General features: G+C 50.5%; 1 protein-coding gene across 1 annotated transcript; it reads left to right on the top strand.

Annotated features, from left to right (window-relative positions):
- Window positions 1-1,000: 1,000 nt before the first annotated feature.
- HDAC3 (histone deacetylase 3) lies at window positions 1,001-14,222 on the top strand. Its single transcript, XM_062629289.1, has 15 exons — window positions 1,001-1,145; window positions 1,384-1,466; window positions 5,062-5,204; window positions 6,876-6,957; window positions 7,857-7,913; window positions 8,005-8,060; window positions 9,917-10,050; window positions 10,311-10,391; window positions 10,477-10,550; window positions 10,762-10,826; window positions 11,516-11,605; window positions 11,718-11,776; window positions 12,130-12,209; window positions 12,581-12,738; window positions 13,008-14,222. Exons 1-15 carry the CDS (start codon window positions 1,091-1,093, stop codon window positions 13,075-13,077), a joined length of 1,287 nt encoding a protein of 428 aa, XP_062485273.1. The 5' UTR covers window positions 1,001-1,090; the 3' UTR covers window positions 13,078-14,222.
- Window positions 14,223-15,022: the final 800 nt, after the last annotated feature.

The raw sequence follows: 15,022 nt of genomic DNA on the forward strand, positions 1-15,022 counted from the left end.
TTTGCCTCATTTGTTTTCCAAGCCTTTGGACAAGGCCACCTGCTCCTTTCAACCTTCCTTCTTTCCAGCCCACAGGGAACAGTATTTTGCCACCAGCGTCACTCACAGCATGGCCCCAGCCCTGTCCCTTGCTGGCTCCAGGGGAGGTTCAGGGTTTTCCATCCATTCCACGTGGCTGCTGTTTTGTACACAGCAATTTTCCATGGAGCTTTTGTGAACCCCCTGCCTGGCAGTGCCTCCCTGTCCCCACTCCCTGCCAACCCCAAAAGGTTATTGTTGAAGGGGTGACCTGCAGCTGGAAGTGCTGCTTGGCCGGGTGACAGCCAGTGGTGGTGGTCCCCATTGGGCCTGCTCCCCAGAAGGAGATGAAACCCAGCAAGGTTTTTGGTGCCCCATGGGAACCCCACCACCCATCCACTGTACCTCGGCTGGTGGGCTGAAGCAGCTGGGGGTGACTGGGAGACAAGTGGGGGTAACTGGTGGGCAACTGGGAGTGATTGGGAGGGCAGCTGTAGGGCTACAGAAGAGAATCCAGGGGGCAACTGCTATCAGCTTGGAGTAACTGGGGGCAGCTGGGAGTGACTAGGGTAGCTATAGGGCTACAGAAAAGAATCCAGTGGGCAATTGGGATCAGCGAGGGGTGCCTGGGGGCAGCTAGAGGTGATCGGGGAGCAGATACAGGGTTATGGGAGAGGATCCAGCAGGCAGCTGGGGTAATGGGCGGTAGCTGGGAGTGACTGGGGGCAGCTGGGGGAAGCGAGGTGAGACTGGGGTGCAACTCGAGGTAACCGGTGAGCATCTGGAAGTGCTTGGTGGCACCTGTAGGGCTACAGCGGCCAACTGTGGTCAGCCGGGGGTAAGCGCGCAGCGGGCAGGGTGACTGGGGTCGGCACTAGGACCGCGCAGCGGGCAGGGTGACTGGGGTCGGCACTAGGACCGCGCAGCGGGCAGCAGCGACCGCCCCGCCCCTAGCCCCGCCCCTAGCCCCGCCCCTGGCCCTCAATTGAGCGCGCTCAGGGAGGTGGGGGCTGACGGCGCGGCGTGATGACGTCGTCCGGAGCGCGCCGCGGCGGGTCTCGGCTTCTCCGCCATGGCGAAGACCGTGGCCTATTTCTACGACCCGGACGTGGGCAACTTCCACTATGGTGCGGGCCGGGCCGGGCCGGAGGCAGCCGGGGCCGGGCGACGGAGGGGCCGCGCTGGGGCTGGGGCCTGGGTCTGGATCTGGGCCTGGGTCTGGATCTGGGTCTGGGTCTGTCTTGGCGCGGGGCGGGGCTGTGGCCTAGCCCGGCCTGGGGCTGGTCCCCTCACCCGGCACGGCCCCGGTGTGTGCGGAGCGGCCGCCGTCCCCCGGCGGTGACTCCCCGTGTGTTTCCCATTCAGGAGCCGGGCACCCCATGAAGCCGCACCGCCTGGCGCTCACCCACAGCCTGGTCCTGCACTACGGGCTCTACAAGAAGATGATCGTAAGCAGCGGGGCCGCTCCTGGGGCTGGGCGCGGCGACGGGGGGCTGCGGCGGGCGGCTCTGGGCAGGCAGCCGCCACAGGTGGTGTCCGTGCTCCAGCACGCGTGGAGGGTGATGGAGCGCTGTGCTCTCACCCGCCTGCTTGAGCTGTGGCCTCCGTGGTAGGGCTTGGCCCATGTTTGTAGGTTCTTCACAGCTTTCCTGTGGTGCTGCTTGTCCTGCAGCTCCACTCTGGCGCAGCAGGTAATGGAGTTGTTACGGACAAGGCTTTGAGCAGACCCTGAGCCCCCACTATGCCATCCAGCACTGATCTGAAAGGTCCCATCGTTAGTGGTCAATGTCTTGTTCAACCGTGTCTGAAGCTGCAGCAGGGCTGCTCTGTGACATTCCTGTATCTGTAGCACCTTCTTGGGTTGACCCAGTGAGCGCTGTGGACTGTGTGATCATAGAACAGTTAAAGCTGAAAAAAAAACAAGCCCTCAAGATGGTTCCTTATTCACCTTGATGCTGTAATGGGGTTCACTAATCCCATCTCGCATCTGATCGCTGAGTGCCCAACTTGCTCTTCAATGCTTTGTTGCCCAGCCAGCTCCAACAGCCGAGGCCAGTGGGTTGTTAGTGTTGGCCTGACAGAACGTAGCGTAGAGTGACAGTCAAAAAGCAAACTTGTCATCTTCTAAGAAATGATCTACTTCGGGGATAATGACATATAACCGTGAATGTGTGGAAGCCCTTTCTGACATCTGTTTGATTTCACTTGGCACAGGCAGGGTTGAACCGTGCACCTTTCCCTAGAATCCTTGTTCCCTTTTCTGCCCCTTCTTGCAGAACAGAGCAAATGAAAAGCTCTCAGGAGCACAGGGCATGTAACTTAATGCCTCCCAATACATCAGGGCAGGAATGATGAAAGTCTTCTACAGGTCTGGCCCTATTGAGGTGGCTTTTGTGCATTTTGATGTGCAGAACATGCCACCTGCAGCTGCTGATTGTCTTGGGGCAGCTTCTTCAGTCTCTTGTGGGTTTGTTCTCACTTTCAGTGAGCTGTTTTGAACCATTGAGTGATTTAATTCCTGGCTGGCCTGTTTCTAGGCAGTGCTAGCTGATCCAGAGGCTGGGTGTAGCTGCTGCCTATTGTCTGTGATGTGTTTGAGCCCTGGGGGAGAGCCTGTGTCCAGAATGTTCCTCCTGTTGTAAACAGGCACTTTTGGGTTTATGTACATATATGTATTTATATATGTACATACATGGGCACACACAGTCATGCATTTACAGTGTCTTTTCATGGGAAGTACCCTGTTAAAGAAGGTAAGCACTTCCATCACAGTCATCATTGTACATAGCTGGCAGATGGGGAGGGGAGATGAAAGAAGGGCACAAATGCACCATTACTCTGATCTGTGAGGCTTGTTAAGACTTTCCTATGTCCTTCCTCTTTCCCGCGTGTTCCTCACCCTTCTGCAATCAGGTTCTACTTGTGATCCTCTGCAAACTAGCAGCTTCCCTTGTTACTCGTGAGTCTGAACAGGGATGCCCCATCCCTGGCAGTGTTCAAGGCCAGGCTGGACAGGGCTTGGAGCAACCTGCTGTAGTGGAAGATGTCCCTGCCCCTGGCAGGGGATTGGAACTGGATGAGCTTTAAGGTTCCTTCCAACCCAAATCATTTTATGGTTCTATGATAACTGGCTGACCTTGGAGGTTAGACTGCAGTTTGTGCTCTCAAAATGATTGTAGAACTCAATCCTGAGTTGTTTGCAATTGTAGATTGCAAGGAACTGGTAATAGTTGGGCTTGTTCTGAGGCTGTAGAGAAGAAAATGCAATCAGGATGTCTCGGTGCTGTATTTTCACACCTGCAGCAGCATGCCTTAGTACTAAGTTGTGAGCTGCTGTGAAAATGTGATTGTGCAGAGCTGCCAGACAGAAATGTGTCACTTCCAGTCCCCTCCAACAGCTCCACATCCTTCTTATGCCATCTTAAAGCTGAAAACCACAGAGGAAACTGCCTCCTGAACAGTTACTGGGAAAGTAATGAGCAAATAAAAGCAGGGATTGTGGTCAGCTGTGACTATAAAAGGTCCTGTTAAGGTTGTGTTGTGGTTACATCATTGTGACTTCTCTGCCTCCTCCAAATAAAAGGCTGCCATCCTGTCAAGCTGGGTTTGCCTCCTTCCACCTTTCCCAGCTTCCCTGTGGCTGTGGTGGTGCGGGAATGCAGTGAACTTGCAGGTAAACAGGGGAAGTTCAGGTTAGATATAAGGAAGAAGCTCTTCCATGTGAGGGTGCTGAGGCGCTGGCACAGGGTGCCCAGAGAAGCTGTGGCTGCCCCATCCCTGGCAGTGTTCAAGGCCAGGCGGGACACAGGGGCTTGGAGCAAGCTGCTCTAGTGGAAGGTGTCCCTGCCCATGGCAGGGGTTGGAACTGGATGAGCTTTAAGGCTCTTTCCAATCCAAACCATTCTGTGATTGCTGGGAGCAGGATGAAGGGTGGAAGGAGGCAGGTTGTTTGCCAGCAGCTGAGCCTGTCTTGAAGCTTTTGGTCTTCCCCCATTTCCCTTTCTGCTTTGATTCACACATCCCTACTTTTTGTTCTCCAAGAGAGCCTCTAGATATCTTTCAGAACTATTTCTTTTCCATTATGACTTTAGCTTTGGGTTTGGTCTTGTTTGATTTAATCAACCATCAGGCTTTCTGGAGCCGTTATGGGGTCAGGAAGGCTGCAGCAGCTCCTTCAGCAGCTGCACTACAGGCTCATGCTGTGAATTGCTTCATCTTCCTTCTTTGAGTTGTCAGAGGCAGCAGCCTCTGAGAAACACCAAACCCTACACATCCATGTGGAAAATTCCATTACCGCACACAGATGGGATCAGGAAAGGAGATGATCAGTTTGTTCTGTCTCTGAAAACTAACATTCTCCTCCTTAGCCCAGGAAACAGGTACCTTGGTGCAGCTGCCCTCACAAATTTTCCCTTTGGACACAAGCTCGTGCACTTACATTTTCCTCATGTTCCACTTTTTCTGTAAAGGGCCTTCTTTAATTACAGATAAATTGGGGAGCACATAAAAGCTCTCTTGTTGATTTTAGTGCAACTCAAATTGCTTCTTGCCAGGTATGTGGTGTTAATTTTTAGCTCCCTGTATATTGAGGTATGTGCTTTAAGTGCCAAACTGGCAAGTCCATATTGTCACAAGGGCTTGAATTTGGATCCGTCCACTTCCCTGAGCATTTTTTGCCAGCTTTCCTAAGAAAACAAAGCTTGTGCAACTCTTCCATCTGTCTGTGAGCTTTCTGCAAGTGACTTTGGAACCTCTCAGTCCACTGCAGGCAATTCCAATGGAGGGACCGAAACTGCCCTTATGTCAAGGACTTAAAATTGTGTGAAAGCTGGTAAATAGTGCCCCCATCAAAGAGAAAGCTTGGTAGGAAAACAGGCTTTGTGGAACTCATTGAACTTAAATGAAAGATGTCAGGAAGCCAGTGTACTGGGATGGGTTTTGATATATCACATGCAGGTTGTTTGTCTATTAGCGTGAGACTTCTCACAGCCAAAGCAAACCCAAGTTTGGATGGGAAATAAGTCTTGCCTTTCTCTCTTGCAGGTTTTCAAACCATACCAGGCATCCCAGCATGACATGTGCCGATTCCACTCCGAGGACTACATAGACTTCCTGCAGAGAGTGAGTCCCAACAACATGCAGGGGTTCACCAAGAGCCTCAACGCCTTCAATGTGGGAGACGACTGGTGAGTGCTCTGTGTCTTCTCCACAGTCACAAATGGGGTGCTTGTACATGGCTATGTCCAGAGAACCCATTTAGGATGTCCCATTTCTTTCTTGGTTTTGACCAGGATGAGGTTTGTGTCCCTCTTGTGTGTCTCGGATTACTAGAATCTCCTCAATTCCTTTCACTTCTCCTTAGCTCTTGCAGTCTTCCTTTTTAGATCTACATTTAGGTTGTAAGCTTGTTGCATTAGAGATGATATTTCTGCTTGCTCTTGCAGAGCATCAGTTCTTGAACATGCTATCTCTTTTAATAATTTCCTGCCCTTTTAGCCACCTTAATATATGCATGTTAAGTTCAAGGCAGCTTTGAGAGCCTGAGTTTTGGGTAGAACTAGGAGGTACTCATGCTTCTGTACAAAATTATGTGAGATCTTGTTGAGAACATTCCATACCAGCCTTTAATGCTTGTGAGAGATGAAACTTGAAAGAAATGTGTGGAAGAGCTCTGTGGGTGACTGAGGAAATGGCAATATGCCTTGCCTGGTTGAGGATTATAAGGGCTGTCTGTAAGATTGTTCTTATGTATTCTGTGGAGGGGAAAGCTTGTAAGTATCATGGGAGGAGTGTGGGGTTTAATATTTAGGCTGAGAATAAAAAGACTGTTCTGTGACCTTGCTGCTCTGATGATCAAAGACCATCTTAACAGAAATGAAAGGGGAAATAAGACCCTGTGGTCTTTGAGCCATCGCTTGACCATGAATGAAATGTGGGACACTGTCAGCCAGCTGGTGACACAGGGGCTGCATGTCCTGTGCTTCTGTACTCTCCCAGTGCCTGGGCTGGCTCTGCATGGTGGGATGGATCAGGCCTTAGTGCTGTCATAAAAGCTGTGTTCAACATGACCCAGCAGTAGGCACTTGCAGCCCAGAAAGCCAACCATGTCCATGGAGAGGGGCTTTGAACAAGGGCCTGTAGGGGTGGGACAAGGGGAATGTCTTTAACCTGCCAGCAGAGATTAAGATCAGCTCTCAGGCAGAAGCTCTTCCCTGTGAGGGTGCTGAGGCGCTGGCACAGGGTGCCCGGAGAAGCTGTGGCTGCCCCATCCCTGGCAGTGTTCAAGGCCAGGTTGGACACAGGGGCTTGGAGCAAGCTGCTCTGGTGGGAGATGTCCCTGCCTGTGGCAGGGGGTTTGGAACCGAATGAGCTTTAAGGTCCCTTCCAACCCAAACTATTCTAGGTTCATCCCCAGTTGCAGTGTATGGCATGCAGGGCTGTGTGCCTGGAAGCAGAGTGGGGTCAGGATCTTCTAGATACAGCCATGGGGGAGATAGTGTAGGAGCAGACCAGCCCTCCCCTCTCCTCAGCATCTCTCATCGTGTCCCAGGTCTGGGCCCATGTCAGCAGGGCTGCAGGACAGGCTCCAGCATGGTTGTGAGCAGGGAAGCCTTGTCAGGGCTGGCTTGCAAGCTTTGTTACTGTCAAACTCAGAGTTTCCCTTTGTGTTTGCGGCTGGATTGCTCCGTGCTGGCTTTCAGTGTGTTATAAACAGGGTCAGAGTGATTCCAAATTAATTGTTCCACAGAGAGTGAATTGTGATTGTGCTCAGGTGATGTCCCTGGACAGTTTTATTCCTGGCTTTGTTCTGGAGAACAAAGTGATGTCCTGTGTTTGAATCATGGTTTCTTTTCCAGCCCAGTGTTTCCAGGCCTCTTTGAATTTTGCTCTCGCTACACTGGGGCCTCCCTGCAGGGAGCAACACAGCTGAACAACAAGGTAACCGAGCTGCTGGCCTTATCTTTTGAAACACCATCATAAAAGCCAACTGTTTAATTTAAGGAGAACCTTCTGGCTTTGTTAGGTAAAGCAGCATAGCCAGCAGTGCTGTGCTGCAGTGTGAATACCTAGTGGTGCAGGACTATTGAGCTTAAGAATGTTCCTATACTGTCAGAGGCAACCATTCAGCAGATGTTTAATCTGAATGAAGTCAGAGGATACTGATGCTGCACATACTAAAACCATAAAGTTCTCTTAGCACTGTGGAATGAATCTGGAGTCCTCATTGAAACTGGCTGCTGAGAGACCAAGGGTGCTGCTAGGTCTGTGCTATGGGCATGCACTGAATGAGCCCACACAGAAGGTCTGAAGAAGAGGGTCACTCAGGAGTGTATGAAAAAGTAATCTACATATGTGTGAGTCGGAGACTGAGAAAGGTCTGATGAGAGGGAAGAGCAAGTGCAGGAACAAACTGTATGGGCCTGGTGCTGGCTAGGGAGGGAGCAGTGGTGCTGGGAGAGGATCGTCTATGCTCTAGCAGGGAATGTAGAGCACAGGGCTAATCCAGTACAGATGTGGTACAGCCAAAACCAGTTACCCTGGGGATGGTGAGGTACTGGCACAGGGTGCCCAGGGAAGCTGTGGCTGCCCCATCCCTGGCAGTGTTCAAAGCCAGGTTGGATGGCACTTGGAGCAACCTGCTCTAGTGGAAGGTGTCCCTGCCTGGGGCAGGGCTCTGGAATTGGGTGAGCTTTAATGTCCCTTCCAGCTCAAGCTGTCTTCCATAGGCAAAGGAAATGCCAGAATGGTGTTTGTGTGCCACAGGGCTGGGCAGATTGAAGTGGGTGCAAGGTTGTTGTTACCACATTGTCACCTGAAACTTACCTTTCCTTTCCTAGATCTGTGACATTGCAATAAACTGGGCAGGGGGCCTGCATCATGCGAAGAAGTTTGAGGTAATGAGGCAATTGTGTGTATTCCTGACTTGTTGAGGCCCTAGCTCCGTGTTGATCCTGTTCTAATGCTGTTCTGTTTTCTGTCTTACAGGCTTCCGGGTTTTGTTATGTTAACGACATAGTTATTGGCATCCTCGAGCTGCTCAAGTAAGGACCTGGGGCAAGTGAAGTCCTGTCCTGGTTGGCTGTAGTTTCCCTTTTCTCTTTTCTCTGCTCCCCTTTTCATTTGCCTTTCTAGTATCCAGGAAGGCCAGCAAACAACTCAGTTGTTGTCCTGGCCTCTTAGGATATAGGAAGTGGGGCTTGAGAATTGCAATACCTGACTCCAGTTTCACTGCATGCAGGTTAAGAGATACAAAAGAGGTCTTCAGTTCCATTTCTCATCCATCTGTGAAATGCTCATTTCAGGGTCTCCTGACTCTCAGCATTTTGGCCACAGTGAGCCTCTTGTAGGTAAATGCATATTATGGCTCACAGGAGGCAGGTAAATGACTCCAATCTACCTTGTTTTGCTTGAGTGGCTTCCGAACATGATTTGAGCAACACATGGATGATCAAAGGACGCTTTGAGTAGAAAAGAGATTTCTTTTTAGAAATTGAAAAATAAATTCAGAGTGGAAGAGTTACAGAAACACCTCCAGCTTTTTGAATAATCTGGTTTCTAAATTACTTTTTTTTTCTTGTTTGTACTTTCCAATGCCCTCCTTGCCCCTGAATCTGAGACAAGATATTACAGAATTAAAAAAGATTTGAGTTGACCAGACAGCAATTACATGACTGGTGACAAGTCTGCTCACTCTTGAAGTCAGGTGCATGGGATGTACTGGGGTGTCCTGTACCTCTTTCCTCTCTTCCAGTCTTCCTGCTCTGTGCTTCTAACCTCAGGTCTTCACTGTGAATCTCTGTGCACCCACTTTCTAGTTTCATGTGAGTCCCATACACTGGAGGCTTCAAGTACAGCCCAGTTACCCCTTACAGGAGATTATAATACCACAGAATCCCAGACTGGTTTGAGTTAGAGGAGACCTTAAAGGTCATCCAGTTCCAACACCTTCCACTAGAGCAGCTTGCTCCAAGCCCCTCTGTCCAACCTGGCCTTGAACACTGCCAGGGATGGGGCAGCCACAGCTTCCTGGGCACCCTGTGCCACCGCCTCAGCACCCTCACAGGGAAGACCTTCTGCCTAAGAGCTCATCTCAATCTCCCCTCTGGCAGGTTAAAGCCATTTCCCTTGTCCTGTCCCTACAGGCCCTTGTCCAAAGCCCCTCTCCAGGTTTCCTGTAGCCCCCTTAGGCACTGGAGCTGCTCTAAGGTCTCCCCTTAAGGAGCTTTCTCTTCAGGCTGAACCAGCCCAGCTATCTCAGCCTGTCTCTGGAACAGAGGTGTGTTTGACCATTACCCTAATGCATTTACTTGTGATGATCTCCCCTTCTCCATCCTGTCTCTGTAACCCAGCAGGCTTCTTCTCCAGTAAATTTAGTATAGTCTGGTGTTCTTGGTGCTCACCAGCTGGGACATATTGCTGCCAGTTCTCTGGGACATGGAGGAAGTAAGTATTCAGCCTCCTCCTTGGCTAGCCTGTCTTTCCTGATATGATTAAAAGGTGTTGGAGCTCTTAATAATTTAGTAATGGCATCTTGCTTGTAGAGGGAACCAAAGCCTGCAACCCATGGCACAGGGGTTGGAACCAAGTGATCTTTAAGGTCCCTTCCAAACCAAACCATTCTGTGATTCTATGATTCTATAAAATAGGTTCTCTGTGTTTCCCAAGACATTTCTGGCCTCATCTGAAAACCTTTAATACCTATTTCCAAACACATAAGTAAATGTTTTAGCGGTGGGACATGTTTGACTCTAAATGTCTCATACTGAGTTTTGGCAAGTGACTTATGGGTGGATGTTGCTGGTGGTGGTCAGAGTATCAGGTGATGCTGAGGCATGGGGGGAGCAGTGAGGTTGGCTGTGGAGCAGACAGTAATGCCATTTCCTCCTGTGTTCAACAGGTATCACCCACGTGTGCTGTACATTGATATCGATATCCATCATGGAGATGGGGTGCAGGAGGCTTTCTACTTGACAGACCGTGTCATGACAGTGTCATTTCATAAATATGGGAACTATTTCTTTCCTGGTACAGGTAGGTATTTTTCCCTTATAGTGTGAACCTGGCCTCACTTCAGAATCCTTTGGAAGCTCTGCTGGAGTATAAAAGTGTAAAATCATGAAATGAGAGCTGCAGGGAGAAATGATGGAAGAGGGCATGGAAAAGCAATCACAGAGGAGCAGAAGTGTAGTCTTTTGTTAAAAAGAGATCCTAGCTAGGTTAAGAGATCTCAGCCCAGACCAGACACTTCTGAAGCCTCAGAGCTGTTGTGACTCCTGTTTTTCCCTGGCCAGGTGACATGTATGAAGTTGGTGCAGAGAGCGGGCGTTACTATTGTCTCAATGTGCCTCTGCGGGATGGCATTGATGACCAAAGTAGGTGTTTCCTGCCCTTTCCCCATGCCAAGGTGTTTGCTGGTTCTTCTCCAGAGCCAAGCCAAATCTACCTTTCTCTCCACAGGTTATAAACACCTCTTCCAGCCAGTCATTAACCAGGTGGTAGATTACTATCAGCCCACCTGCATAGTGCTGCAGGTAAGAAAGTGTATTCATCCCTTTGAGGTTGGAATGGGCTGCTATCAATGTGTTACCTCCTGTTCCTGGGGAGTTAGGGTTGGTGTGTCCTGGCAAAGCTGCTGTCCCTACCCTCTGGTGAATAAGGATGGACAAGGGGTGGGAATGCTGTTGTGTCTGGAAAGCAATGCCTCTGTAGCAAGAACATGGTTGTTCTTTTTCTGCTCCCCAGTGTGGTGCTGATTCTCTGGGTTGTGACCGTTTGGGTTGTTTTAACCTCAGTATCAGAGGACATGGGTAAGTACAGCAGGGCTGGGGCACAGCAGGTGGTTGAAAGACCATCCTTTAGTCTGAGGGGCTCTCCTGAGTCCTATGCTGTAAGGATTGAGCTTTGACTTCAGCCTTCCAGCAGGGTTTTGGGCTTTTTTTAACTCTGGTGTGACAGGAGGGAGCCTCAGAATGAGGCTTCATAGAAGGTGCTGGCTCACAGAGTAGCGCATGGTTCAGGCTGCCTAGGTGGAAGCCCTGAACTTGGGTGTATCATGGTGACAGTGGGACCTGGCTGTGTGTGCTTGCAGCCCAGAACACCCCATGTGCTGGGCTGCACCCCCTGAGCGCGAGCAGCAGGTCAGGGAGGGGATTCTCCCCTCTCCTGTGTGCTGGGGAGACTGAGATGAGCTCTTAGGCAGAAGCTCTTCCCTGTGAGGGTGCTGAGGCGCTGGCACAGGGTGCCCAGAGAAGCTGTGGCTGCCCCATCCCTGGCAGTGTTCAAGGCCAGGTTGGACACAGGGGCTTGGAGCAAGCTGCTCTAGTGGAAGGTGTCCCTGCCTGTGGCTGGGGTTGGAGCTGGATGAGCTTTAAGGTCCCTTCCAACCCAAACTATCGTAGGATTCTATGTAGTGGTGTTTTAGTGTGTAGTGACATTTCTGACATATGGATGTGTGCTGCCATTAACAGCTCTGGCATTTTTCTTTTGGGGTTTGTAGGGAGTGTGTGGAGTATGTGAAGAGCTTCAACATCCCCTTGCTGGTGCTGGGAGGAGGTGGTTACACAGTCCGCAATGTGGCACGTTGTTGGTGAGTCTCTCCTCTGCTTATTGAGGGTCGCTGGATAAGCAGTTGCTGTGGGCTGTGTCCCTTCATGCACTGTGTAGGTTTCTCTGGACTGAGCTTATCTTCCTGTTTCCAGGACTTACGAAACATCATTGCTTGTCGATGAAGCCATTAGTGAAGAGCTCCCTTACAGTGGTAAGTTGGAGTTTTTTCCTCATGAGCTAAGCTATTTGTTACATCAGCTTAATTAACACTTCTGGTCTGCATTGACCAGAGATAGAAGGATGAAAGAGGCCTTGGTTGTCTTCTACCACCCACTTTGCTGGGCAGACACACCATTACTGTCATGTATCATTTAATCCAGATTGTTTCCTTATTAGTGACCTGAGTGTTTCTTTTACTGGCTGTTTGATACAATTCCTTGTGGATGCAGAGCTATAAATCGCTCTGATTTTTAGGGTCTGGACCCTCCTAGCATGGTGGGAGTGAGCTCTGCTCTCCACAGAGCACTCTGGGCTCTGTGCTGTAACTCTCTCATTCCATCACAGAGTACTTTGAATACTTTGCTCCAGACTTCACCCTTCATCCTGATGTCAGTACAAGGATTGAAAATCAGAACTCCAGGCAGGTAAGTCCTTGCAGCCTTATTGCAGGGGTAGAGGGTAGTAGCAAAACCCTGGGGTTGATGCTGTGCCCTGTAAAACCAGGTAGAGGTTTCCAGGCAAGGAATTCTTGTGCAGTTGCAAACTGACCAAGAACAAGTAGAACCTTTCTTTTGCGATGTCAGGCAGTCTCCCAGCATTTGAAAGCCTTGCTGGGTTGCCTGTTCTATGTGTGTGAGTTTCAGTGACTGAATTAACTCCTTCCTCCATCTGCTCTGATAAACAGTTTCTTGCACGCTTTTGCTTCTCATGGCCACCACACAGGTGATGCAGGCAGGTAGCAGTGGTTGATGCACACTGCCAGATCTCACTGTGGTCATCCCTTTTTCCTATATAGTACTTGGATCAGATCAGGCAGACAATATTTGAGAACCTGAAGATGCTGAACCATGCTCCCAGCGTGCAGATCCATGATGTCCCTTCTGACTTGCTCAGCTACGATCGCACGGATGAGCCTGATCCAGAGGAAAGAGGCTCTGAGGAAAACTACAGCAGGTAGCAGATCCTGTTCTGGAGAACAGGACTTCCCTTCCTGTCCTGATACACTGGAGACCATCTGTTTCCTAGAACAGATACTAAATCATTTCCAAATCTCTGGTTTTATCCAGAGAGCCTCTATCCAGAAATGTGTAGTCTCCTCACACACCATGTTATGGGGTATCTGGGTGCAGGGTATCTCCTGATCTTCAGTAGTGGAAGGCATTCTCTTGTGGCCTCCAGGGTGCCAGGGCTCTCCTTGCTGATGCTGATTGTCTCTCCCCCAGGCCTGAAGCTGCCAATGAGTTCTATGATGGTGACCACGATAACGACAAAGAGAGTGACGTTGAGATCTGAGAGCTCTGCTGTGGGGCAATGGACTGTGGGGGGTCCCACATTGGACATGGGTGCTTGGAGCAGGTAACTGGAGCAGGACCCAGTTAGCCTTCCCTTTGAATTTGATTGTATGGGGTGGCAGCGCAGAAACAACAGCACTGCAGGCTTCTGCTACCTGGAGAGGCAGAGAGCAGGGAAACGTGTTCCTTCCTTTCTACTGTGTTACGGTTCCAGTTGTCACTGCTCTGGGATATGGGAACTCGAGTAGCACTCTATCTGTACTGTGTTCTGGCTGCAGCTGTGCAGCTGCCTTCAGAGCCTGACCCATGGTGGTTCCTTCACCTCATATAACTCCCATGCAGGCTCCTGCCAGCAGCATGGAGCTGGAGTGGTTGTGCCTACGATCTCTGCCTCTCTTCTGCAGCAGCACCTGATACATCCTGCCCTCCCCAGCCCTCTATTTAGGTACCCAGTTGCCTGTCCTCAAGCCTGCACTGAAAGCTGCTTCCTGATGTCCCTCCTAACCATCCGATGCTCCACAGCTCAAGGAAAACTGTTCAAGAAGACAAGGCCAGTTGTGGGATTAGGGGTTGGGAGAGTCCCTGGGACAGGGAGCAGCTTGATGGAGCAGGATGGAGGAATGGATGCAGGGCATAGTCTCGTTCCTCCTGTCTCCTCCCCCACTCAGTTTTTGTGTTCCAAATGAGTACTGCAATACTTTGAGTTGGACCTAACTTCCCTGTTCTGTATTCAAGAGGCTAAAATCACTGGGGCAGAGGTTTGGCTGTTGTACTTGTCAGTACCTTGCACCTCTAATACAGCTTCCAACTGTGTTGTCCAAGGTCACACATGGCCCTTCTGTGCGTTAGCAAGCGATTTGGGCTGCTTGCTCAGAGTGGAAACCATTCCCTCTTCACTGTAAGATGTTACTCTGCTTATGGGTGAGGGAAGCTGCTTCCTCCAGGGCCTGCCTACTTGCCCTCACAGAGCAGAGATTTCCCTTGGCCATCCCTCAGATCCCAGACTTTGCTGCTCCTCCTCCCAAATCACCTGGTACCTGGTTTGGAGTGTGTTTGGGGAGGCGGGAGGGCTTTAGCCTCTGTACTGTTCTGGTTGTTTACTGACGTCTTTAAACATTAAAAAGAGGCAGTATTTTTCTTACCTGATCTGTTGTTTGTCTGTTTAATGCTCACACCCTTGGCTCCTGTCCTCAAGACTGAGAACATGAGACTCGTCCTCAGCAGGGTAGTGTCTGAACATGAGGGCTATAAACCCGTGAGTGTTGGAGGGGGTATCTCCAAATGTTAGAGGAGCATCAAATGAAGCTAGAAAGGGGCCAGCTTAAAAAGGAGATTGCTTTGCACACATGAAGGTGAGCTGTGCAAGCTTTTGTCACCAGATAATGTGAATGTGGCTTCAGAAAGGACTTGGGGATGGGGAAATCAAGGCTGTTGATACAGAGACACTTCTGGATTCAGGTTGGTGGTGGCTGGGTGAGTGCTCTGGGGAAGCATGGCTGCATGCTTGCCCTGTGCTTGTACCATTCCTGCCTTTGTCATTTGGTTACTGCAGGGTGGGCCTAGGGCTAGATGGGCCTTTAAGCTCTAAGATCCCCTCCAACCCAAACTGTGCTAAGGCTCTATGAGACAGGACTTGGCAACGAGTTTCCTCCTGGGACAGAATTACGCTGCATGAAGGAAAACACACAGGGGCTGTTTGAAGCTTCGTGTTGCTGTGCTGGGACCTGCAGGTCTGTAGGACAGGAACGGTGGCACTGGGGGGGTTCTGCTTTTGTCCGGTTGGAGCTGCTCTTTCCCTTTCAGGCAGGTCTCCCTGCAATCTGGGTCACGGTGCAGAGCTGCCTTTGGACACCAGGTGGCAGATGGACCTCTTGCTGTGTATGGAGGCTCTGTGTCCTGCTGCTGCCTGTGCTTCCAGCCCTGGTGGGAGCCTAACTGGGGGGCTT

Source organism: Pezoporus occidentalis, unplaced genomic scaffold, assembly GCF_034315485.1.
Source record: "Pezoporus occidentalis ecotype Australia unplaced genomic scaffold, CSIRO_AGI_Poc_V1 ctg33, whole genome shotgun sequence".
Lineage (NCBI taxonomy): Eukaryota > Metazoa > Chordata > Aves > Psittaciformes > Psittacidae > Pezoporus > Pezoporus occidentalis.